Source organism: Manis javanica, chromosome 13 (genome assembly GCF_040802235.1).
Source record: "Manis javanica isolate MJ-LG chromosome 13, MJ_LKY, whole genome shotgun sequence".
NCBI classification, from domain to species: domain Eukaryota; kingdom Metazoa; phylum Chordata; class Mammalia; order Pholidota; family Manidae; genus Manis; species Manis javanica.
In genome coordinates this window covers 35,209,567-35,236,446 of record NC_133168.1, presented here as the reverse complement: position 1 = coordinate 35,236,446, position 26,880 = coordinate 35,209,567, and the positions used below count along the sequence as shown (strand labels likewise).

Genomic DNA, 26,880 nt, shown 5'->3' with positions numbered 1-26,880 from the left:
TTCTGGTGTTTTGCATTTCCATAGATCAAAGTGAGTGAAATTGATAGAATTTGTTTACTTCTTAACTAAAAAAAAATGCTAATAGCTCTTGTCCAAGCTGCAGTTGAGAAATCTGGATATTGGCTTCAATCCTAGAGTGGATTAGGCTCCTTACTGTCCTCTGAAAGATTCTATCCAAATTTTCTCTACAGCTCTATTCTGATTACTTTAACTTTAGAAACACATAAGAAAACTCTTTGGAATTCCACTTGCCATATACTGCTCCCCACTAAGAGTGATTTTAAACGTGCATTCTTTTTCTTCCTTACATTGCATCATTATTTTTCTCCTTTGAACTTATTACCTTTGAGCATATTGTATATTTACTCATTTATTTTATCATCTGTCTTTCTTCATTAGTGTGAGCTCCACAAAGGCAGGACTTTTTGGGTGTTTCCATACACTGCTGTATTTCTACCAACTGGAACTGTGCTTGGCACATAGTAGATGCTCAATAAGTAATTGTTGAATGAAAAATGAAAGAGCAAATGAATTTTATGGTGGTAGGCTGTGACATTAGCTTTGTCACCAGCTCTTCTGTGAATCTGTGTAAAAAACAAAGCCTTATTGAAGGTGATGGGTAGTATCTGTCACAGATATCATTGACAGTTTAATGAAACACCAGACTCTCTTCCCACAAAATTCATATATATGTTAAAACACAAGTAGGTGTCAGAGGTTTACCCATGGACCTTCAAATGAAAATTTCTTTCTAGCTCTAACATTCTGATCAACTCTCCCATTTTCTCCTTACAGAATAATTCTTCTTTGCTCCCACCCTCCACACTTCCACCTCTTAAATTTGTTCATTAAACAATTTTAAAAGAACAAGTCAATTTTTCTTGTCACTTTTGCTGATGTGCTCAGAGCTGAAATCATAAATGGAATATCTTAGCATTCTCCTACTGTATCTTTTGAATTTTGCTGAAGATCTGCTGCTTTTATGGAGTCAGTAGTTTCCACATGGAATTATTTATAAACATCAAAGAACTGGTTTTAGTTTTCCTGCTTCTTCCTTTTAACGGGCCCTCTTCCCCTGTGTTGCCCACCAAACCAATCTGCTCGCACACACCTTGGTGGTTCTTCACCTGTGCACATGCCCTTGTCATTCATTTCTTTGGATTTCTGGTCTCTTCCAAATACTTATTCAAAGCGTATTTTCTTTAAGAGGGCTTCCATCATTGAAACCCTACTAGTTGTTCATATCTTTGACTGCACATCTTGGCAATTAGATGCTCTTTCTGTTTTTATCAATTTTTTCTTGATTTATTTACTCAGGTAAAATGGTCTTTTATTCTTCCCTTAAAACTCTAGATCCCTTAATGGAAAAGAAATAGTCTTCTTTCGCTCTTTTGATTTTTTATCTTTCCTACAGATAGTTAGCATGAAATAAATGTTAGCTGACATATCAAGCACATAGAAAACAGTATCAGTATTACCTTGTAAGGTAACAAGAAGATTAAGATAGCTTCAAGATATTTACTATATTGTATTTGGAACAAAGTATTTAATGAAGGTAAGTGATGACATGTGCATTACTTAGTGCGAAAATGGTAGGTACATTTGCTGGGATTTAGAAATAAGCCCCTAATTTTGCTGGTGTCTGTTTTGATGGCATATGCGTGTGCTGTATCAGTCATAAAAAAATTTTAATGTCACCTCTGGTATAAGCAAAAAAGAAGACAGATGCTTCCTTTTTTACTTTTTGTAACAGAAATTGGATCCAGGAAGTGCTGAGTGTACTGCCAAGGAGAAAGTATGGCATTGTTAACCCATCCTAAACAGGGCACACACAGACTGCCAGCTGACTAGACTCAGCATTTGGCCTTGTTTATTCCATGAAGGTGATGCCCAAAGAACTAGTTATTTTGTAGTTCTTTTAAAGAATACTCAGTGTTCTAAATAAAGTGGGACCGAGATAATATCATTCATGACACTGGGGATTAAAGTTCTTTAAAATCTAGTGAATTAAAAAAATCCCTTTTATTTTTCCTTCTTGGGGTGAGAAAGGAAATGAGATTCATGAGAGGAGATGGCTATCAGTTTTTTTTTTTTGGTAGGAAATTAAGTGGGATTGTCACTTCTGAATTAGTGCCCAATGTAACTGTTAAAGACTCATACTACTGGCTAAAAGCTTATTCAGAGAAACAAGCAGAATGATCATTGGTAGTGTTTTGTGAAGTGAGGCATTTTCCCAGGCATTATAAAATCAATTGCACTTACTTGTTTTAAATGTGACACAGAAACTAACGATTGCTACTTTCAACTCTAACCCATATTATGTTAGTTTCTAGGACAAACATTATATTAATGTATAAAAACAAAGGAAATAGATTAAAATCTACATTTGTATTTCAGACTTGATCAGAAATGCCATTATGTACGTACACACTTTGTTTTTCATTTTAAAAGAGAAACCAGTATTAGCTTCCATTGCCTTTTATACAAATAGGGGATGGACATGAAACCAAAACAGTGCCTTGAGATTGAATGTCTATCTGAATTTTGTTGTATTCTTCATAAACTTCTTGCAAGGAATTGCATACTTTTGGTTACCATGCATAGGGAAGTGGGTCCAGGTTGTACAGTAATCAGATTCTTTTGCAAACACATTCCTCAGGGGGTAAAGTACCAATTATTCACCTTAGTTCCTCTCTAAGAAAGTTCCTTCAAAATTCCCCTTTTATGATGACTGTGAAAGTAAACAACAGCAACAAAAAAACTTTTATCAAATGATGCAAGCAAGGAGCTTCCTGGTTTCTATGTGACTGCAAATCCTACTTCAGATATTGGATACGACATTGTCAATTATTACACATTCTTTACATGTGTACAGCCGTGATAAGCTCATATTTTGGAGGACAGAAAAACCAGCGTCATTTTGGATCTTTACATTCAAAAGCAAGTGTTGTGTTTGGGAGAAAAGAGTGGTCATATTGGAATCTGGTCTGAGGCCAATTAACATTCGAATCTATGCTGCAGCTGGCCTGGAGCAGATAAGGCTTCTTTCTCCCTAAAGCCCTTTAAACTCCAAGCTACTTGGCAAGCACAAATAAAAGGTCACATGAAAACACAGGCATTATCTAAAGTTCAACATTCAGTATACACCAAAAGGGTATATAAAATGCCTATATTGAGGTACAATGTATTAATTGTTTCATCAATAAGTATTTATTTAACAGCCTCAAAAGGCATGTGGGAGTTATCAGACGCAGTGTTTGTACTGGGGACATCTGTAGCTCAGTGAAGAAAGGGGAAAAAAATGCAGTTCTAGTTTTTGTAGGCTACACGTCAAACTGGAAGGGTAGTTACTGAATACTATAGGAATTCTGGGTAGGCAAGTTTAGGTAATGCCGCTACAAATACTGGTAAGCCTATGAACTTTTCTGCAGCAGAGAGTTGACATAGGGAAGATAATGTTGAAGAAATGGCTAGTGTCCAGATGGAGGGAGCTTGAAATTCCAGATTAGAAAGTATTTATTCCATAAGCAAAGGGAACCCTTAAAATTTATTCATGTGTGTATATACTGTAGAGATGTGCAGATTATTTCCAGATTATTGATTTAGTGATGATGATGCAGCCAAGGAGGAGGTACTAAGATAATGCTTGTAAAACTTGTCGTAAAAATACCTAGCTCCTTGTACGTGATAAATAAGCAGAGGCTATAATATTAAAGAGAACAGAGAGTAAAATATTGCCATACCCATAGAAGCCACAGGGCATAAAATATGCAAAGAAGTAAAAAGCTAACCTTTTCAAACAATAAGGCTTCTCTCTCACTTACCAACTTAACATTTCCCTGTATGGCCCCGGAAGATGACTGGTTAGCCAGAGACAGGTAAGATTCCTCAAGGGAGGAACAACCTAAGACAGGCACAGTCGCAGGGGGGCCATCAGGTGAGAAAATGGGTATCAACAGAGGTGAGACTTAGAACCACCCCCCCCACCTTCTGAGAGAAATCTGCATACGTGGATGTTTTATTGCCCTTGTCTAGCTTGGATTAACACAGTATACAGGCACACACCTGATCATCTACATTTGCTCTCTTACAACACTAAACTATGTTTTCTACCTTTATCTTGTATCTACCTACTACTTCAGCATTTTATTAAAAATAATAATAATAAAGAGAAATGTGGTATCCACATATAAATCAAGTATAAAAATCAAATGAATATTCATATTTGAACTGACTGTTTATAGCTCATAATGCATGATCAAAACCAAAAGCCTCTGTGATGACTGCCTTTGTAATGTTCACCATGTAACTTATTCACTATGTAAGAATTTGTTCTCCATGTAAGAACTTGTTCGTTATGCTTCAGAAGATTGGAGACTGATGAAAATTAGGCTCGGGGTGGATTAATGATTGTGCATTGAGCATTGACCCCCCTATACAGAATTTTATTGTAGTTAACCATTTGATCAATAAATATGAGAGATGCCCTCACAAAAAAAAAAAGTACACACTTACAATTGTAAAATAAATAAGTAACTGGGATGTAATGTATAGCATAAGGAATATAGTCAAAATATTGTAACAACTTGGTATGGTGATAGCTGGTACCTAGAATTATCATGTATATAAATGTTGAATCACTGTGTTGTACACCTGAAACTAATGTAATACTGTGTGTCAACTACTCTTCAATAAAAAAAAAATATTGCCATACCCTATTCCTGATGATGAATTAGACAAGGTTGTGTGGGGGAAATACAAAGGAGAGAATGAAAAACAAAATACATGTAAGCATTATTTATTCTTTGTCCTTATTGAATGGGCAAAGAGTGGCAAAGAGCGGCACTGACTATGAGACAAGGGGGATGATGGGTCTAAGAGGATTTATAGAAGGGGAGGGATGTGATTACCTGGACATGAAGGAACTTCCTTGAGGCTTTCCTGGTAATGCTGCTGAAACATAGATTATATGCAAGTGAATCATATAGAACCACAATAGGTCAAAGTACTATCAGTCCAAGCCTTACATTTACATATAATAAATGACTAGATGTAATTATGAGTGTAATCTGATGCTCTGTAACCTGTGTGTATGAGTCACACCTGCAAACTGTAGGTGTTTTACAAATTTAATGTCACTGATGCCTCCCTAGCCACACTGGTAAGAATGACAGGTGGTTTGATCCATTATAACGTGTAACTGTGATGACAACAAAGACATTCCTAACCATGTGTTCCCATTGGGAAAAGTCATTCTAGGTTACTTTCCCCACGGGTGATTTTGCCAAGTTGATCTGCCCACTTATTCTCTGGAGTTTATGAAAGGATACAAGTGTTTTTCTGGGACTGTTCTTATGTTTTTTCAGAGTCTGTCTACTGTGGTTTAATGCCAACTATGTTGGTTTTTAGGGAGTATTAGGAAAAGAAGTTATATGTAATATTTTGTAAACCTTAGCAGATACTGGGGATGGGTTTTCTCTTTAAAAAATGTAGAAGGGAATTACCTATATCTGATTGGAATTATGAGCATCCTAGGCACCTACTTTGCGTCAGGTACTGAAGCAGCAGAGTAGACAGAGTAAGACTATTAGCCAAAATGAGGAAACATTAATGGAGGTGCCATTCCTATTTACATGTTGATTTCCCTAAATTTTGATCGATATCTCTAATTATTTCAATGTTAATATTCGGTAACATAAATTCTATAGTTTTCTAAAGACCTGATTTGTCATTTTTGTGAAACAACTTCCAGTTAATCACATTATACCTTTAGTTAGCCTTTCTGGATTAGTAAAATGACATACTGCCACCTGGTGGCAGCATGTCTTAGTCAAGAATGGTAGGCGGGACAGAAAAGTCACTTGGGAGGAAACAACAATACAGAGAAGTTAGATCATATTCACATATTTGCTCATGTTCCACCATGACTTCAAATCCAGCATGTCTAATCCAGGTATATAATTTCTCCTGTAAATTTGTTTTCTTAAAATAGGTGCTAAGCCTATGTGGCCAAGAATCAAGCACTTTATATAAGCCATTTTTCTTAATCACCAAGCAAACCTACATGGTACTTGTTATTATTCCCACTAACAAATGAGGAAATCCAGGCATAGGGAGGTTAATCATCTACCCAATGAGGTACTGTAGCTCTGAAACGTTAGCATACTCTGCCGTTAGTGTGTTGCTGTGAGTGTTATCCCTCAAGTCATCCAGATTCCAAACCCTGGTGTCACATTTGATCTTCCAGTTGTTTCACTGTTCATCCATAATCATCTTTCCCATATTCCTTTGGTATTTTTCTTGTTTATATCAGTTCTAATTATTAAGATGTCTAGTCCCAGTCTTTACAACATGTAGATTTTATAACATATTCCTGATTGGTATCTTTACATTTTTTATGTTTAAATTAATTGTAAAATGATATAAAACTATATCTCATTGTAAACATGCAAATTATAGAGAATGTAGAGTAAAAGGTAAAGTCATCATTTTTGTCACCTCTCACTAATCTCCAGAGAAGTAAGCACATATGATTTTTGGTTTATTGGTTTTTAAAATGTAAGTAAAACTATAGTATTCCCATTACTCTGTGATTTAACATCTTTCATTTAACAATATGTCTTGCAGATCTTCATACATCAGTGCTACAGAATTTACACAGAGTAGACATCATAAATGTATGCAAAATAAATCTTAGACTTCAATTACATACTCCTTTCATCCAAAAGTGATTGTATTTTTTACTCCAATTTTCATCTAATTGAAGCATTTCTTTCTCCCAGGTTATAGGATATTATAGGTCTGTTTTCCTTTTTGGTTATTTTTTAATCAAGATCTCTTTCACGGCAAGTGTGATATAACAATGAAGGTTAGTTTAATTAAATATCAGTAAAATGTATGTGTGTGTATATGTGTGTCTGTTGTGTCATTTTATCATACATTTTTCTGTAAGTGCCAAACTCTGATCCTTAGTTCTTTTCTTTAAATTTCTAATTTCTTTACTATTTCTGTACCTCAGTAGAAAAGAGTAATTGTCACACTTCTGTGTGCATTGGATTCACCTGGGGATTTTAAACCCAGTGTGCTGGTCCCCACCCCCACAGTCTCTGATTTAGTAGATACGGTATCAATGTCGCAAATTTCTATTTCTAACAAGTTTCCATGTGATGCTGATACTCCTGGTCTAGGGACGACACTTGGAGGATCGCTGATCTATATGACTCTCTCCTGATGCTTTATATCCCCTAGGATATTCTGAACCCTTCTCAACTCCTCTGCTTACAGCACACAGAGCTACAGCTGAAGGAGTGCATTGAGAATGGCTATGGTAGATGATGAGGTCTTTGGTGTTCCTTGCCTTTCCATATTGGGCCCGCAGGGGCTCTACAAAGCAGAACTGAGGAGAATGACAGTTCTGCCAATAGCTCAAACCACAAATTAAGGAACAATTTTCTCATGTGCAGAGAGTGGAAAGAACTATCGTTTGCCCATTAGTCTCTACAGCAGCATACACACTACAGATTACAATCTATAGAATTTGAATCATCTTTGAGGATGAAAGATGATATTATAATGATACTACATCCAGAAAACAATTTTTCATTTATATTCTTTACTTCCTGATCGTAGCTCAGCCAAGTAAAATCCTAGGAATTAAGTGGACACATACAGTCAAATATTTACATTCATGTGTTACTATGGATTCAATACCAGGGTGATTTGTCTTATAAAGTGATTGTACCAAGCTATCATACACAGATCCATAATTGTGAGACACAGAAGGATTAAAAAAAAAATTACCACAGAGTTTCTCTTTACAAATGTAGTAAAATTACTCTATCCTTAACCATTTATTTTTTTACAAAACTGCTTGCTTATCTTATACATACACTGGGCACAGAATATACATCATTTATAGAGTTGATTATCCAGGGTACAAAGTTTTAAGTACATAAAACTTATATAATGGAATGTTTATTCATGAGAATAGTGAGATATAGAAGATATAGTCATACTTCTAAGTATTAACCTGCTGGATAAATTGTAATTCTTGTAAAAGTTTACATATTTACATTTTGATCAAAAATTTTAATGTTGATGGAAAATCAATGCACTTGGAATTAGGAAAATGCATGGAGTGAATCAGTATCCATGTTGCTTCTTCGCTGAAATATTTTCTTCTTTGCTTGTGTGAAGAAATTTGGCCGTTTCTAGAAATGGAATCTTAAAAAACCTGCCTGAGTGTTTTAACTAGTAGCTTTCACTAAGCATGAGTACAGCCATAAAAATTTTTTATGTTTGCTTAAACTTCATATGAGTGGCATTTTAAAGGTATGTATCATTCTTCAACTTCCCCTTGTCCCTCAACAATTTACTTGCTCTAACTGCCATTTAATGTTCCATTTTATATCCATAACTAAATTTACCTGTTTCCCTAAGATGGAGATTTAGATTGTTTCCAATTTTTCAATGCTAGGACTCCCCAGTGAAGGTTCCTGTGGTATATTTCTTTGAGCACATATAGTGTATAATCTAGGAGTGAAATTAGGTAGTATGCAGATATTCAGCTTTACCAGATTTTGGCAAATTGCTCCCTTAATTAGTTGTACCAAATTATATCATCACGTGCATGAGGTCCTTGTTTTACATTTTCCCCAATGCTTGGATGTGAGAGTTTAACATTTTGACCAGCCTAAAAAGTGTGAAATAGCACTTCATTGTTTTTATATTCAATATTCCTAGTATTCCTAATTACCAACACAGATAGAAGCTATGCTTCTTTCCTTATTTTTATTCTTTATTAAGTTTTCTTTTTCAATGAACTGTCTAATTATATACTGTGCCAACTTTTCTACTGTGTTGCCTTTTTAAAACTTGATTATAGGTCACTACATAATCTGAATACTAATCATATTCTTGGTTGTATACTTTACAAATGTTTTCTCCACATCTGTGGCTTGTATTTTAATTTTATTTGATGCTAATCTTTCTGTTGCCCAAGTTTTTAATTGTGGTGTAATAAATACTGTCAATCCTTTCCCTTGAGGTGTGTATGTCTTTTTCTTTTCATCTTGTCCAAAACACTATCCCTAGTCCAATACTCTTAGAAAGTTTGAAAGTTTGCCTTTTAGGTTGGATTTTTAGTCTGTGTAGAATTATTGTGTATGCTGTAGTAATATGAATTAATTTCTTTCACATGGGTTATTAACGGTACATGTATCATTTATTGAATCATCACTAATTTGTATGTTTAGGTTTGTTTGAGTGTTTTTGTTGCTATTATGTTCAGTTACTCTATTGACCTATTTCTGCAGTAGTAGAAAATGTGAAGCTCTGTTTTTCTATGAATTCTTTACATAGCCATCTTGGAATGTTTCCATACCTTCCATAATTTTGGTTGGACATCAGTTTGACCCCTGATATTGAATCAGTGTGGTAGTCATTAGGGTAGTTTACCAAAGGCTTCCAGTTCTCGGCCTTTTGGGAAATGGTGGAATTGCATTTCTATTCTCTTTGTGTTTAGTTTTGAACATATGACTTACTTGCTAACAGGTTCATTCTTTAGTAGAAGCTTTAAATAGAAGCCTAATGAACCATTGGGATTTGTCACATTTTCTATTACTGCCTTGGCAATCACGGTGATATGGAAATGGAAATCCCCTGGTAGACATAGAGACAGACATACAGTAGAGCCCCAGATGACCTTCAGTGGACATGCACCTGAGTGAAAAACAAATTTTTGTTGCCTTAAACCACTGAGATTTTCAGAGTAGTTCATTACACCAAAATAACCTGGCAAATCCTGATAAATACAGTTAACATGTAATTTACAATTTGATGATTGAGCAAATGGTAAGCAAATACCTTGCATTTGTTGTATTTCCTCACCCAGCCTGCAATTCCCTCAAGGCTACATTTCCTCTCTTCAAGTGTTTACATTTTTAAAGGTGATACCTGAAAAGATAAGATGTTTTACTTAAAATCATTAATGATTAAGATCAACTTTATGACCCTATAGTGAGGAGTCATTACTGAGAAGCAAGATTTCTCAGTTTCCTCTTATTATCCCATTGGTATCTCTTGACTTGACATACATTTTAGACTGGCTCTGATACTGAATCCATAATTCTTAGTTGAGGTTGATCATATTCAAAAATTTCTATGTCCAGTATCTGACTCTATATTCCTGGAGTGTTGAGGATTAGAGAGTAAAGATAAGACGTGAAGGTGGCACTAAGGTACTTCTCAGGCAGAAGTATCTTCTTCACATAATCTCTCCACTGATGAAAATTTCCTTTATTTTAGTAAATTCCTCCTAAACGTGCACAACTCATGTCATTTTATGGTGGGTTGAACAGTAATGGATGTAGGAAAAGAAGGGAATTAGTGTCCAGAGAAGGACATTTTTAATAATTCACATGTTAATGTGAAATATATGAATCCTTTGATTGGAATGTTGCTTCCTATGCTATGTGTGAGGCAGTGGACAGTTTGATGGTGATGATGAGTAATTTTAGAGCATGAAACACAGTCGGCTTATGTGGCAGATCCACCCGGAGGCTGTGGATTTGCCGCAAGAAGGATACTGGACCTCTCAGACAGGATGGAAGTGTGAGAAGGGATCTGGTAGCAGACATCAGCCAAATCTCTATTTTGTACTTTTAAAAGACTCCTGGTAAGGGGTACACACATTCAGAAAAACATCTCAAGTATGAAAAGCCTGTAATAGTTTTACTAAAGAATGTCAAACCTTTCTGACGTTAGAATACTTTCTTGCCAAACTTCTTGCTACTTAAAAAATGAATGAGAGATTAGTGATACCAAAATAAAAAAAATGAATGAGGATTGGTTGATTCAAGTTTCTATCTTTCTCTTTTTAGGTGGTTCTTTGGAGCAATCAAGAGAGGAGATGCAGAAAAACAACTATTATATCCAGAAAATCAGACGGGTGCCTTTCTAATCAGAGAAAGTGAAAGCCAGAAAGGAGATTTTGCCCTTTCAGGTATGGATATTGTTTTGTGAGATTTAAGCAAGACTTTTGGAGAATCTGTAGTCATGAACCTGCTGTGTGAATGTGGACATGTTAATTTAAAATTTGCTTTATGTTGTATCTTCACAATAGTACCTAATTAAATTTACAGAGCTACCCAAGAATAATAATGTAGATATTAGGAAAACATTTCTATCTATGGCTGGAAGTCTCTATAAACAAATATATGCACTCTAGATATGAAATGGAAAACATACAGATCCGGCTACATTTTCACACTTTTGCATTATCTAGGAGCCTATCCTTCTAGGGCAATGATAGCAAGAAGCAAGATTACACTGTTGTTCAAACTGTTCTTGCCACAGCACAGTTTCCTTTTTTGCATTTAATTTGTCTTTGGCTTGGTAAATAGAAAATGAATTAAAATGTGGAGTGCAAATGCATTTAATTAACCCATGACATGTAAAATTTGGTCAAATGTAGTTTTCCAGAGTCAAATGCATGTTTACTTTACACTGCCCTAGGAAAGAAGCGGCACAGGGAATATAAGAATTATATTTAAGAGTTATAGATCATTATATGCATGTCTATGCTTTCCAGAATCTCTGTTTCTCAGTATTGTGGCAATCTGCAGAATGTCTTTTTTAAAGATTCTCCTCCAGTCCATCTCACATGTAAGATTTCTCTCTCCTTGCTTTGCTCTGATCTCTATATCATTCAGGCCCATCATTTGTCTCATTATGCCTTTTAAAGCAGGTACTTGTTTCTCTAATTAGATATAAATCTTTTGCCTCCCTTTATCCCTGTTTCCCTGCAATAAATGTTTATTAAACATGATGCCCATGTGCCTCACTGTGTCTGCCTGGCTCACTGATCTGGAAGTCAGGACAGCCTCCATGGTGCAGTATTGAAGCTGTCTCTGAGTCCAAATGTACTGCAGACTTGGGCCAGACCCTGAACTCAGGCCAGACTGTATGTGTTTGGTACTCATTTTCCTTCCTCACACCTGGTGGTCCAAAATATCAGGGCAGATGGATTGGAACTGCAGAGAATTAAGAGGACTGATGTGGAGGAAGGCTTTCAGAGGTCTGTATTTCAGCTTCTAACTATTATGACACTGAATGAACATGATTTTCTAGAAGCATTTGACTTTAACTCCACCCCTACCTAGTTAGAGAATGCTCTTCTGATGACCATTCTTGAAATGTGCTCAAGTGTGATGTGTCACTGACCACTCTAATCTTATCTAGCATGATAATAAAAATATTCATTCACTGTTACGGGATGGACATTATTCTCTCAGAATTAATGCCTGATCCGACTAGAACTTCATATCAGCACATGCCTGTATACACCCAGGTGATGTAAGTGAATATTTTATTATATTTTAGGGAAAATGGAAGTTCCCATGGCCAGGATGTTCATCTGACCCTAATCTACTTGCCCACTGCACATGTGTTGGCAGTGAGCCATTACTGTTTGGGTTGCTATGTAAAGGCCTCTGCCCAGTGCTCTGTGTGGAGGTGGAGGCAAATTGCAGTTTGTGGACCTGCCAGACACAGATGTGATTCTACTGCTCATCCTACCACCATGAGAATAAAGCTTGGTATAAGACCTTTTACCTGCAACATCCCATTGTTGTTATTCGGTCTCACCACATCCAGAATGAACTTTCCAGGAGCTGAGACCTGTAGCACTACATTTGTCATAGTTGACACAATTGGCTGCAGACTGAAAAAAATGGAAAAAACTGCCCTCATGGGAAGGGTATTTCAGTAGGGTGCCCCTATGGGTGGGGAAATACTGCAGGATGCCCCTGTGGGTGAAGAGATATTTGGGTGTCACTCAATGGGCATGTGGTTCAGCATAGCTTTCCTTCTAGAGGAGTGGGTCCCTCCCCAGGAAAGGGGTGTAGGTGGAGGTGATGCTCAAGGCAGTCGTGGACACCCTTCACAAGATTAGGACCCCTTAGAGAAATAGAGTGCCCTCATGGTGGAAGGAGCTGTGGGTTGGCTATTTCTCACAGTGGTAAATAAAAGGGCTATAAATGAGAAGGATATATCCTGCAAGATGCGTTGGAAGAGGCAGCATGAGAACACAAGCTGTGAGGTACTGTGGAGGAGGAAAAAGATTTTTTGAAGATTGAGATGGCGTCACAGTGAAGTGCTGTGGAGAAGGTAAACAATATCGTGGTGGAAGTGCTCTGCAGAGTGGTGAGAAATCTGCCATCAACTCCAGAAATGGTGAAAGATACATTGGAGAAAAACAAGGAGGTGGAGGTGGTGCTGGAGGCACTGACCCCGTCTCTATTGAAATCCTGCCCAGTTGTAGTCAATAAAATACAGAAACAGCAACTGCAGGTCCCTCTGGATGAGGTGCAGACCCCCTCCCCAGGTCATAGAGTACTCCTTGTTCAGCCCCAGTACACAGGTGTAGCTGGTAGATTTGTGCCACCAGTTATGGCAGAAACCGTTGGTGTCCGTATTGGTCTGGCTCCTGCACATTTGGGTTGTAGGGGTGGATAGTATCCTCCTGTGTGGATTGAAGATGGGAAATATGGCTTCCCTGACAACTCATCCTGCCTGTGGTAGTAGCTATAGAATGCACACCAGACTCCAGGGAACCATTCACTTCTCAAATGACTGATGACCACTCTTTCCACTGTATGGCCCAATCAGGGTGGTGTACCATCTTCCCCTGCTAGATGGCAGATGTATGCTGAGCTCCAACAGGTGTTATGAGAGTTGGGTATGAAAAAGGCCATTTATAACCCAGTAAATCATGACCTGGATGATTTTACTGTGGTTATGAGGGATATGGTGCTGCAAAAGCTCCCCCATCCATCTTTGGGCCCCCAGTGGCCATTCTTGCCCCTCATATAGGGCAGTCCATAATGCAGTTACCCATACTGTGGCAGATTTAGGGGAGACTGAAGCAGTGACGGCAGGGAAGGGAGAAAGAGTTGCTGGAGAGAGGAAGGGCTTAAAGGGCCCCATGAAAATCAGGATGACCCAGATGTGGGTTAATTTGATAGAGGCAGGAGCAGACAAAGAGAAATTGGATGGGAAGTCAATGAAATTTTACTGGAGCTGTGGCAACAATTGGAGCAGTGGTTTTGGCTGTTGGCTAAAGAGGGGATCAAGAAACGGAAGCCAGAGACAAAGCTATAAGTCCAGCCTGTGCCCCTGCAAGACTTCTTGCTGGAGAGTGACCCAACCTTGCCTGAATCCTCACAGGAAGGAAGCTGATTGGGCAATATGGTTTGAAGGGAGGGTTGAGGTACCTGCCTTAAGGGACCAGGTGGGGACCAGAGGCCATATGTTGAAATATCAATTCACTGGTCCCTAGTGAATATACAATGTGTTCTGGCTCTGGCAGACACAGGAGTGAGTGGTCACTGATTTATGGCAGCCCTGAGCAGTTTCCTAGGACCCCTGCTAATATAGATGGATTTGGGGGAAATGCTACCAGAGTGAAACAAGCCTGAAAACATTGGAAATTGGGAATCTACCCCAAAGCAGTAAACTGTGTATGTCTCTCCCATCCACAGATATGTTTTGGGGATAGATATCCTGCAGGGCCTATGGTTACAGACCACTGCAGGTAAGTTGAGACTGAGGATACATGTGGTGAATGCAGTTCTGAGGGGACATGCTAAGCATCCACCAGTAGCTTTGCCTGTACCTCAGTAGGTGACTAATAACAAGCAATACAAATTGCCTGGAGGGCATAAATAAATTTGAGAAACCCTCTAGGAGCTGGAGAAGGTGGGTATTATAAAGCCCACCCATAGTCCTTTTAATTCCCTGGTATGTTCAGTAAAAAAGCTGCACAGCTCCTGACCATGGATTACAGAGACTGAATAAAGTCAACCCCCCAATACATGCTGCTGTCCTCTCTATTGCAGCCCTCTTGAATACCCTCAGTCATGAACTAGGGGCATATCATTATGTTGCTATAACTTGCTAGTGACTTCTTCTCCATAGATATAGAATAGGAAAATCCAGAACTGTTTGCCTTCATGTGGGAAGGATGGCAATGGACTTTTGCCATCCTTCCACAGGGACACCTCCACAGCCCCACCATCTGTTGTGAACTTGTAGCCCAGGACTTGGCAGCATGGGAGAAACCACCAACAGTGCAGCTGTGCCATTATACTGATGAAAACATGCTCACCTCTGATTCTCTTACAGACCTAGAAGGTACACCACCTAGACTGCTGCAACATCTACAGGAGAAAGGATGGGTAGTGAACAGTACCAAGGTTCAGAGACCTGTTTTGTCTGTCAAATTCTTGGGGGTTGTCTGGTCAGGTAAGACTAAAGTTATACCAAAGTAGTCATAGATAGAATCTAGGCCTTTCCTACCCCTACAACTGTGGCACTATTGCAGGAGTTTTTGGGTCTTTTAGGCTACCGAAGAGCATTTTTTCTGCATTTGGCACAAATTCTGAAGCCTTTATACTGTTTGGTATGAAAGGGGTCAGGTGGGACTGGGATGAGACATGTTTCTTCAAAACAGGTGGTCAAGGCTGTGTAGGCCATGAATGTGTTAGACCTGTGAAGAACCTGAGAGCTGGATGTTCATGTGACCAAAGATGGTTATGACTGGGGTCTCTGACAGCGGCTTGAATGAACTCACTAGCCTACTGGATTCTGTTCACAGCTCTGGAAAGGAGCAGAGGTCCAGTACACCTTAACAGAGAAAAAATTGGTTTCAGTGTACTACAGCTTGCAGCTATAGAGCCCATAACTGAAGCAGCCCCAATACAGGCTAGAACCACCTGTCCCATCACTGGGTGGGTGTGAGATTGGACCCAAAACACTGGAGTGGCGTGGCACAGATGCCTACACTGATCAAGTGGGTGCACACCTCCAGCAGCAAAGCACCCTCTCTCATAGCCCCTTGAGTGGAGAACTCCAGTGCTTAGTGGGGCTAGTGACCTATACCAGTGAAAAGAAGAATTTGCTTTAGAGCCATTAGTAGCAGAGAGCCCTTATCAGTAGGGAAGAATGCCTATACCTGAAGATGCATGGTACACAGACGGCTCCAGCCATGGGCAGTCCCCAAAATGGAGAACTGTGGCTTTCCATCCTAAGACTGAGACAATATGGATGGAAAATGGTGGTTGGAAGAGCCGTCAATGGGCAGAGTTGCTGGCAGCATTGCTCATGCTCACACAGGTGCCCTCCCCACTAACTGTCGTGACAGCTGGATCGTCTATTGAGGCTTGACTCTGTGACTATCAACGTGGTACCATGCCAACTGGTTGGTTGGTCACTGACATCATTTGGGGGCAAGAGTTGTGGCAAGACTTAAGGGCCTCTGTTCAGACTAAAACAGTTAAATCATATCATGTGACATGCCATTTGATGCTGGCATCCCCAGGAAATGATGAAGCAGATGAACTGGCCCAGGTACACTGGCTACAAGGAAATCCTGCCCCTCATGTGGCCCAATGGTTACATCAATGCTTGTTGCATGTGGACTGTAGCCCCTTGGTGAGATTTGCTGTTAACCAAACAGAAAGTCAGCAGAGCCTGGCACGAGTACATTGTGTGCTCTAAAGGGGACTTACACCAAGTCCCACAGCAACCTGGGACAAAGCTAAGGAGGCTGATACCCCTCGTCAGGTGGAAGATAGACTATATTGGACTTCTGCTTGTGTAATAAGGGTATTTATACCTCATGATTTGTGTGGACACAGCTACTGCACTTATGGTTGCTTTTTCTGCACATTGCATGGACCAGCAAATGACCAAAGAGAGTCTTTTTGTGCTCCATGTTGGACCTCTGGTAATTGATAGCAATCAAGGCACCCATTTTACTGGCCATGCACAACAAGAATGGGTGCAACATTTAGAGATAAAGTGGAAGTTTCATGTACCATATAATCCTACTGGGGCAGGCATCATAGAGAGGTACAATGGTTTGTTAAAATCTGGCCTGAAGTCAGATACTAATAATCTATGGGGATGGTCAGTCTGCTCATGGACAGTGCTACAGTATTTGAATGAGAAGCTCCATAAGGGGGCACTGAGCCCCACACACATTGCTGCCTCCCCTATACAACTGCAAATACAAACTAAGGAGGAAAGGTAAGAGCATCTTACTCTGCAGATTTGTTTTATCTTTACGGCCTGTGCATGCACCTCCAATAGCACTATCCTTAGACCCCTTGCAAACCCCCAGAGGGAGAAGGCTAAGGGTATGGTATACTAGACCTGGACGGGATGCCCTTCCTGCCATGGTCCTATCACAGAACCACTCTTTCGCATGCATCCTACCTGATGGATAAGATTTGCCTATGTTGGGGTCATTAAAACACATGTCCTATTGTCCTTAAGGCTAAACTCTAATGTCTTCATGAACTGGGCACATACCTTAGCAAAAACTGCCAACACATCTGCTTGCTGGGTGTGCTTGGAGCTCCCTATCCGTTCTTCCACTGGCCTTCTGTGCAAAGTGTGAGTCATGAACTCTTCTGAGTGGAACTGGTTTGAACATGGCTGGAATGACCACTTGGTGGCAATCAATCTCCTTGGGTTTGAGGATGCCTCTATTGCTGCTGTGGAATCTGGTTACAATGTTCCAGTTTTCTCATACAGGGACCGTTGCTGAAGACTGAGGGCATGTAAATTGTGAGGCAAGAATCCTGGAGGAGTGAGTATAAGGAAAATCAAAGTTCTATGGCCAGCATGCCCACCTGAGCATTATCTACTTGCCTACTGCACACATGTTAACCATGAGCTATTATTGTTTGTGTTGCTATATAAAGACCTCTGCCCAGTGCTCTGCATGGAGGTGGAGGCAGACGTGGATTGCAGATTAGGGACCTGCCAGATATAGATGCGATTCTAGCACTCGACCTGCCACCACTAGAATAAAACTTGGTATAAGACCTTTTGCCCTCAACGTTCCTTTGCCATTATTTGTTCTCAGCAAATCCAGGGTGAACTTGCCCCGAGCTGAAACCCTTCAGCACTACATATATATAATGATTTTTTTCTCAGTGTGAAAGTACTATAAACCTTTTTATATAAACAGAAAGGCTTATAGAAGAATAACCTAGAATATCACCTTCTGAAGATACATTTTTAAAATTGAAATACCTTTCCTGCAAGTTTTTTCTATACTTAACCTGTGACTATATTTATTTAAATACACACACACACACACACACACACACACACACACACACACACACAAAGAGAGAGAGAACAAAACTGAGATAATCTTGTAAATAAACACATATATTTATGTATATAAGAATACTTGTATACACACATTGTAAATGTGTACATACCTGTAAATATATACATACTTATATAATACACATATATAATACACACATTTGTGTGCACATGTGTATGTGTAATATGGATCTAGGCTCCATTTTTCTCACTTCTTTCAGTATCCTGTGATTTTTGCATGCCCTATAATATTCTTCTGTATCATTATTTTTAGAAATCAGATAACTATCCATTTGTATCATCATTTATTTAACCTATTTCCTGCTTTGTATATTTTATTGTTTTTGTTATTCTGCTGTCATAAAATATGATGCAGTGGGCATCCTTGCAGATAAATATTTGAAGATTTTCAAGAGAATATTATGTTCAGAGTAAGAAAACCCAATCGTTTGGAAATGTATGCTTGACAATTGAAGAAATATAAGAGAATTCTTTGTTTAAATGCATCCATGTTTTTTTGCCTCTGCAATATTTATATGTAAAATTAGGTAGTCATTATTTAGCCAAAAGCTAGATTAAGTGTTTTAGATTAGCATTAGAAATACAGAAAAATAATTTTTCTATAAGGAAAGCAAACTAGAAGTAGAATTACCTGAGTCATATCTTGAATAATGTCCAGCCTACAGTGACTATTCTGAACACTTCCTAAGTAGAATACCATGGAACAAATCAGCTTTGCAGGCTTAGAACAAAATTACAAGGATATTGTTTGTTCTGTGCTGGGAATACTCTAGTGCTTGCTTATGGATTTAGGAAGCTTTTGTAGCCTTTACTTGGAGACCAGCATATCATTACAGATTCTTTTTTCAATGAAGTTGAACAATTTAGAGTATTTCAAACAATTATCTCATTGCTGTGTATTCACAAGGGGACAAAAGTAAAGCAGACCGTAATGTTCCACTGAAAGGAAAATTTCCTTATTAGCTAACAGAAAAAAATAAAGGAAAAAAAAAGTCTTTAACATATCTACATCAAAACAAACATACAAACAATTCAACTGCTGAGTGTTGATTACCACTAAGGGTCTTCAGATCCACCAGGCATGGATTTATTTCTTCATGCAGTTGTCTCCTTAGTCAATCTAAATTGATGGTCTTCAATTTTGCTGACTACTATGCTAAAGGAAGGCAAATAATATCCCTTTTCTATCTCTCTCTTTCCCATATGAGTTTCCCTTAGAAGGATTCCTTAGACAGCAAGGTCTCACAGCTGTCAGTGAAGAGCTCCATGAGGGAGCATGATTTACTGAAGCTGTGGCGAGCTCCGAGAAGCCGCTGCCCAAGTTTGGGGTGGGTGCTAACTGGCTTGTGATCCTCGCATGGCTGTGGGTTCCTGGGAGGTCTGTGTAGATTTGGAAAGAGAGTTAGGGCCATGACACCTCTCATAAGGGCAAGACACTAATTAGCTGTGAATTAGAGCAGCACTTTTGGATATATTAAATATTATATGTGGTAGCCAGAGGGTCTGTTTTCATTAGATGCATGACAGGTAGGTTTAGTGGTCCTACTGTTATATATCATTGGTAGAGGATTGTTTTTCTGATGAAAAATATAGAATTCTGACTGTCAACTGGTTTGGCTATTTCTTGATATAAATCAACTACTTTAAAAGGAATTATTATTATTATTGCCATAAAAATTAATTTGATGTTTAGTGTCCTATGAGCATTTGTATTATTGTTTAAAGTACATTTAGGGGAAAATACACTTTGAGGGCTAAAATTGCGCTACAGGTGTATTTTTCAGTAGAGATTCTGCATTGCTCATTGTAATTTTACTTCAGGCAACTCTGCATATGAAAACCTCCAGCATGGTAGAGGGAATTCCAGATTCATCCTCAGTGAAACCCTTCCAAGAGTAGTGATAACAGACTGAAGATAGTTGAGAAATGATTAAAGTAAGGACATGAGGCTAAAAATCTCATCAGCAATATTCAGGACATGCACCTAGAATTGATGTCATTTATTTAAACATATGTGTATTTCTTCAGCAAACTCACAAGTGCCTACTAAATGAAGGGCAGCCAAGACAGCAAGGCATAGTCCCTGAACTCAGACTCCAGGAGGATTATAATACAGCTGTGTTGTGAGAAAAGAGGGGTCAGGGGCCAAGTCTCTGAAGGTGAGCACGAAGTTTTCATAGAGAGGAGAGCATTTGTGTTCTGTGGTGATTTGCATGTGTGTGTGTGTGTGTGTGTGTGTGTGTGTGTGTGTGTGTGTGTAACAGGGATGGAGACAGGAGGGCTATGTGGACAAAGAACCTGGAAAATGAAGTTGTTCAGTGCCTTGTATACCATGTTGGGGAACTGCCACCTCATTTCTATAGATAGACAAAATTTAAGCAGAAAGGGATCTGGTCTGACCTTTGATAGCAGTGTGGAGAACAGATGAGAAATTTTCAGATAATAATCTGGAGAGGAGTGACAGGGACAGACACAGGGGCATCACTTGCTGCCCTCTGAAATCACAGGTACAAGACAGCAGAGTTCCAGAAGCATTCTGGAGAGATGGCCTCTGAGGCCTGAGCTCAGCTGGCTGCACTAAGGCTCTGCTCCAGCACAGATTGTCCCCAGAAGCCGAAGGACCCCTCCATCACTCTCCCTTTTTTATGGCCCAGGTGTGAGAGTGGCTGTAGAACTATGATAGCAGTCTTTGATTTGGAGTTAAGCAGTTTGGAGTTTGGATGTCAACTATTTGCAAGGTTATTTGGAAAATTCAGCACCCATGGGCTTTGACCACTATGGGAAATTGCAGTTGCTCTTTTATAGGAGAAAAACCAGGGGCCTGTTAGAAGTTGATTCATGTGCAACCCCTCTTGCAGGGTGTGGGGTGAGGGTGAGACAGGCCCAGTGAGCCTGTTGCCATAGAATTCAGAAAGAGCTCCCAGTGTTTTGTACTCAAGAGCCCTGTTTATCTCCACAAATGATGGCCTGAATCAGGGCAGAGGTCTGGTAGATGGTAGATGATTGGAGGATACTGGTAGCGTTAGCTAAGATGAGGTATAGGAGATGATTTACAGGGAGAGAGGAGAGAAGACAAGAGGAGAGAAGCTCAGAGGTGTTTGGGGCAATTGCAGATAGATATATAAGTAACTATTATTATTATTATTATTATTATTTTTTGACTTGTTTCTGATTGAGTAGAATCATATTTACTATGATAAACTTTCATTACAGTGAACATGTAGGTCCTATGGAATATATTTGACTCTTATAATAATACTTTGTGATTGCTATAGGTCCCTTCTTGAGAATATAAGATATGTCTGTGTAGTGACATAATTTAATTTTAAAATAAATATACTAGAATTTAAAATAAATATAACAAATAAATGTTCTACCCTTCAAACTAATAGATGGCCATTGTTTAAAGTTCTGCATAAATGGTAGAACTGTTTTTACAGAAAGGATATCACTTTATGTCAAAGGCTCTTTGCTGGGGCAATTATGTGTTCATCAAGGGTTTCTTTGAATTAGCAAGGGTGCCCAGAGTTATCTGAAGCAACTTTCTGAATAATATGGATGATTAACTTGAGTGATACTGTGGATTTATATTTTTTTAATGTTTCTGCATGCCTTATAAATTAAATCTGAAGATAATTAAAAAGGTAACGAGAATAGTAGCAGCTTCATTAGGGAAGATGTGTCCCCTTTCCTGTTGACCTTGTGTGTATCCTTCACACTGAACTTATTCAAAGATTCATTAATATTTACAAGTAACTCTTTCACTGCAGGTGAAAACGTGTTTCTCAAATTAGATTATAAACTCCTTGAGCAGAAGAAACATACTTTTATTGCTCTGTTTCACCCTTCTCTACCTTCCTGGTTTCCAGCTTAGTTTGTAAAGACAGCAGATGCTCACACACTCACTCACCTCTTTACCCTGAAGTTTACCAGGAGTAAAGATAAGCCAGGCCATTGTCACTGTGTTAAACCTCTGAAGTCTGGATCATGTAAGATCACAAATAATACTATTTGCTATGTTTCAGACTTATTTTAGAAGATTTCTCACCTTGACAGTTAGTTGCTTCCATGTAATAAGACTTTTGTAGAGGAGACAAAGTTGGAAAAGGATATCACTTGTATTCTATCTCTTGCTTGGCATGGGGCTCAGACCCAAGCTAACTTTCCACCCATTATTGAGATACCATTGTTGCTCTCAGACTTTTCCAGATCTGATGACTCATTCTAATCTGATGCTGGCCCAATGGCAAAGGGCTGTGTGTTTTATTCTCAGTCCCCTGAGCTATCCATTCCATCTTCACTTAAAATTTATGCGGACATAGTGGCCACAAGAATGTGGCAGTGTTTCTATTACTAGTAACCATGAATGTAAATACAATTGTATATCCCAAGTAGGGGCAAGTATTAAAATGACTGATAAACATTTCTCTTTGAATTTATTATGCAATGAAACTTGCATAGATTCAGGGAGCATTTTGATATTGGTTAAAGATGTTTTGCTTTTTAAAAAGTGCACATGCTGCAGAAAGATGTTTATGTTAATAACCTCATTTCATAAAATGTATTAAATTTTAAACATGTTGGTGCCATCTTAGAAAATGCCTTTTAATTAAAGTCATAATTTAGTTGTGCTCTGCTTAATTACAAATATCATTGCCTATAATAGCAAATGGCTTTTTCATGAGTTATGGTTTTTCTTAGTATTTAGTTTTCTTAACATTGTTACTGATAAATTATATCTCAAATGTTCTAAATACTCTATAAAGTTAAATTAACATTTCATTATGTAGTACATACATCTGTATTTGTGCCTGTAACACACATGCACACACAGATGGACAGGAAAATAACCTTTTTTTCTAGTGCTCTGGGTCATGGAGTAATCTTCTTTCATACTGAAGATCTGTGACCAGCATTTATGGAACCCATAGCATTCTGGGTTTTTTTTCCTTCTTTTGCTTATCTGTGGACAACACATATTGAGTCATCTAAATTTTTTCTTTTGGTTTTGCTTACTTTGTTTTGTTTATTAGACAACATTTTTTTCTGTATAAGTATTTTGACCTATTTGAAAGAAGGCACAAAAAAGAAATGATGCATATGATTGCACTTTGAATGTAACTTTATAGTAATTAAACCAGATATTAAATAAATGAGTGGGAAGTTAATAAGTCATGTAGAAGTTGGTGGAATTGCTACCTTTTTGTAATTAATGACAGTCTATTCTGTTACTTTTTTCATTTTATTAGCTGCCAAAGTATATTAATCCTTTAGTTATATTTTGTCCCATGGTATACTTCTAGATGAAGATAGCAGTTAGCTAACAATCATTTGATTTAGCATCCCCTTTCTTTCTACTCAGGAACATACAAAAGAGATAAAGAATCAGAGCAGCCATGTAAACTGAGTCTATCAATCATGACTTTAGTTAGACTCTGGAGAAGTATTCTTTTGACTTCAGTATGAATATAGGTGACTGACATACAAGAGACTTGTAGCAGACTTTGACTTTTGCAGCAGCTGAGAGCTAGTCATGAAGAAGATGGGAAGATGCTTTGATCTGTGCTCAGTGTGTACCCATCTCAGAGTGGTAGGATATGCAGCTGCCAGGAAAGCAGGCAGCCACTGCCCTCCTGTGTGAACCAGACTTAGTGATTTAGGCCTCCCCTAGGCATCCATGGTACACCCTCCTTTCCTACATCCAAGTGGGAGAGTAGCTTCAGCACAGTCAATGTTGTAAAGATGGAAGATGATAGGTGATAATAGTGTCTTGTAAAATGGGTTGAAAACCTTATAGAAAGAGGGAAATGAGAACTCAGCTCTCTTGTGTTTTTCACACATTCTGCTGGTTAAAAAACAAGTCAGCATTCTCAAACAATCATCTTAGTTTAGGCTGCTATAACAAAATATCATAGACTGGGTGACTTGTAAACAGCAAACACTTATTTCTCTCAGTTGCTGATGTGGGGAAGTCCAAGATCAAGGTGTCTTAGTGTCTGGTGAGGACTCTCTTCTGGGTTTACAGATGGCTACCTTCCTGTTGTGTCCTCACATTGGCAGAGAGAGAGAGAGAGAGAGAGAGAGAGAGAGAGAGAGAGAGAGAGAGAGAGAGAGAGAGAGAAGAACAATGCATGCTCTGGTTTCCTCCTCTTCTTGTGAGGGAAAACAAAAACTTAGTCCATAGCAATTACAAAGGTCTGAATTCTGTTTCTTGCTGTCAGCAGGCATGTCAGGAAATTAGGACCAGATCTGTCCCTCCTCCAGCAAAGCCATGGGCCTGAACAATTGCTAGACTTTGACAATATGTCTCGAGGCTTGTTGCCTTAGCAGCCCTGCTCTAAGTGTGCTAAGAGAGGGAAATGTACACTCATCCAGGTGGATGGAGAGGACAGGTGCATATGTTTTTTCCTAAATGCCAGATTTCTTTTCATTCAAGAATTAAGTATGATGAAAAGAAAAAAAAGTCAAGAGATTCTGGATTCTCAATAACAATTTCTTAATTTACATTCCAGAACATGAATTTTTTGATAAAAGTGTTCCATAGAACAGAGGCTTTAGGACTTAAATGCATTTGAAGAACATTTCCTATTATATTCTCTATTCCCTAACTTGCCAAAGCACATTAAAATCTCAGAAGTTCTACAGCAAAGAAATTTTAATTTTCAACCCAGAGTTTACCAAACTACTATATCATAGAACCCTTCTTTTTCAATAAGACATGGCTTGGGACAAAAGAATATAAGAGATGATAATCTGAGTATGTAGAGAAAACTCATTCTTTTGAGATATATTTATGAAATGGAACAGAAGAACATTTTTGAAAGTACTTGATTTGAATTTATAAAACATAAGAAAACACAAATTCCATGAAATTAGGCATTAAAAGCAGCATCAAAAGGCAGCAGATGGGAGGTGTCACTACAGAGGTGTAAAGAGCATATTTGAAATGTTCACAACAGAGAGAAGAAAAATTGATGAAAATTTGTGAGCACAGGTAATGCACAAACAGGAGACATTTCTTTGATATTTATTAGAATAATTAAATGCAAGCAACAGTTAACAATATAGTAGAAGAAAACTTTCCTGATTAAAAAAAAATCTGAGCTTCTAGATTAAAAGGACTCATAGTTGTTCTCAGCAAAATAAGTGATAAGATCCATACCAAGGGTTTCTTTTCAAAATGCATTAATATCAAGAATAAATGAAAAATTTTGTGAGCATCCGGGAAAAAATAATTACAAAAAATGAAAACTGAGTTGGTAGCAGAATACTTCATACTATTAAATACCAATATAAATATATAGAGTCTGTTTTCTTATCTCACCTAACTTTACCAATAAAATTGAGAAGGTAACTGTTTACCTTCACCTAAATTCACGAATTGCTAACACTGGTAAGACTTGTTTTCTTTCTCTATTGTTCATATGTTTATATATGTCTCTCTATACAGACATACATCTGTGTAAATTGCAGTATCAGGTTATTTCACCTTTTAACACCTTAGTATGTCCTAGGACACTCTCCTACATTACTACATAACCATTATTAAATTTCATACTGATGATATTATCTACTATAGAGTACATACTCAAATTTCTCCAGATGTCCTTGCTAGCTTTATTTATTCACTTTTTGATACAATAAAGGATTATGCATTACTTTCATTTACTGTATCTCATTAGTCTCTTTTATTTATAAAAAGTCAAAAGTCTTTAATAAGTCTCCTTCACAAACCACACAGATTCTTATCTACTTAGACATTTCAACCCCTCATAGTTGCTGAAACCCATTTTCCAACCTTTTATACTCTTAATCAAACTATGCTTCCTGCAAGGTGAATAACAGCTATTACATGATCATGCTTAACATTTCTTTTATTACCTAATCATTTTTTTACGCGTTTGAGCAATTTACTCAGGACTTAGTACAGTGTCTTGCATATAGAATTTTTTTCTGGATAATTATTTGTTTACTGGAGGTTGATTTATTTTAATAGAATGCCAGTGATTTTCTTTCCTTGCCTCACTCGTCTTTACATAGAAAAACAATTTTCAAAAATATTGAGAATAGTTTTAACTATTCTTTAATCATTCATTTATTAATTGATTCATTCATTCACACATTCATCATAGAACTTTCATTTGTGTTTGCTATGTGGCATAATTGTGTAAACAACTAAGTGACTCACAGTATAACAAGCATTTGATTGTCATGTGTATAAACACTTGTATGCAAAGTTCTTTAAGAAACCAGAAGAGAGAACAATTATTTTCAGGAAGTGATTAATAAGGAAGGTCAATACAGATAAATAAGACAACAATCAAAACTGTACCTTACTGTGAGTAAAAATAGAAAATAGTGTGTATAAAATTTATTTTTCTGGTCAGGTAATGTCTTTCCTTTTTTAGCAGCATTGTAATTTTATTATTATATTTCTACAGCAACTAATCATTCCATGTGCAATTAAAAAATTAAGAGTTTGTTTTTAAAAAGAACAGTCTTATACTTTACATGTAAAAATAGATTTCAAATTATTTAGTTTACTTAAATTAACTGTAGGCCTATTGGTGAAATACTTTAATTATTTCTTTATTGAAGTATAGCTGATATAAAATCTTACATTGGTTTCAAGTATACAACACTGTGGTTCAACCATTACATACATTATTAAATCCT

The 26,880-nt window shown here is 37.8% G+C and overlaps 1 protein-coding gene across 2 annotated transcripts in view; it reads left to right on the top strand.

The window, feature by feature from the left end:
• The window catches only part of FRK (fyn related Src family tyrosine kinase), a 182,591-nt gene that overhangs the window by 99,680 nt on the left and 56,031 nt on the right, over window positions 1-26,880 (top strand). For both annotated transcript variants that reach the window (XM_037017706.2, XM_073219432.1), the window contains one exon: window positions 10,881-11,002. In XM_037017706.2, the coding sequence (XP_036873601.2) occupies window positions 10,881-11,002 (122 nt within the window). The remainder of the gene's footprint in view (window positions 1-10,880; window positions 11,003-26,880) is intronic.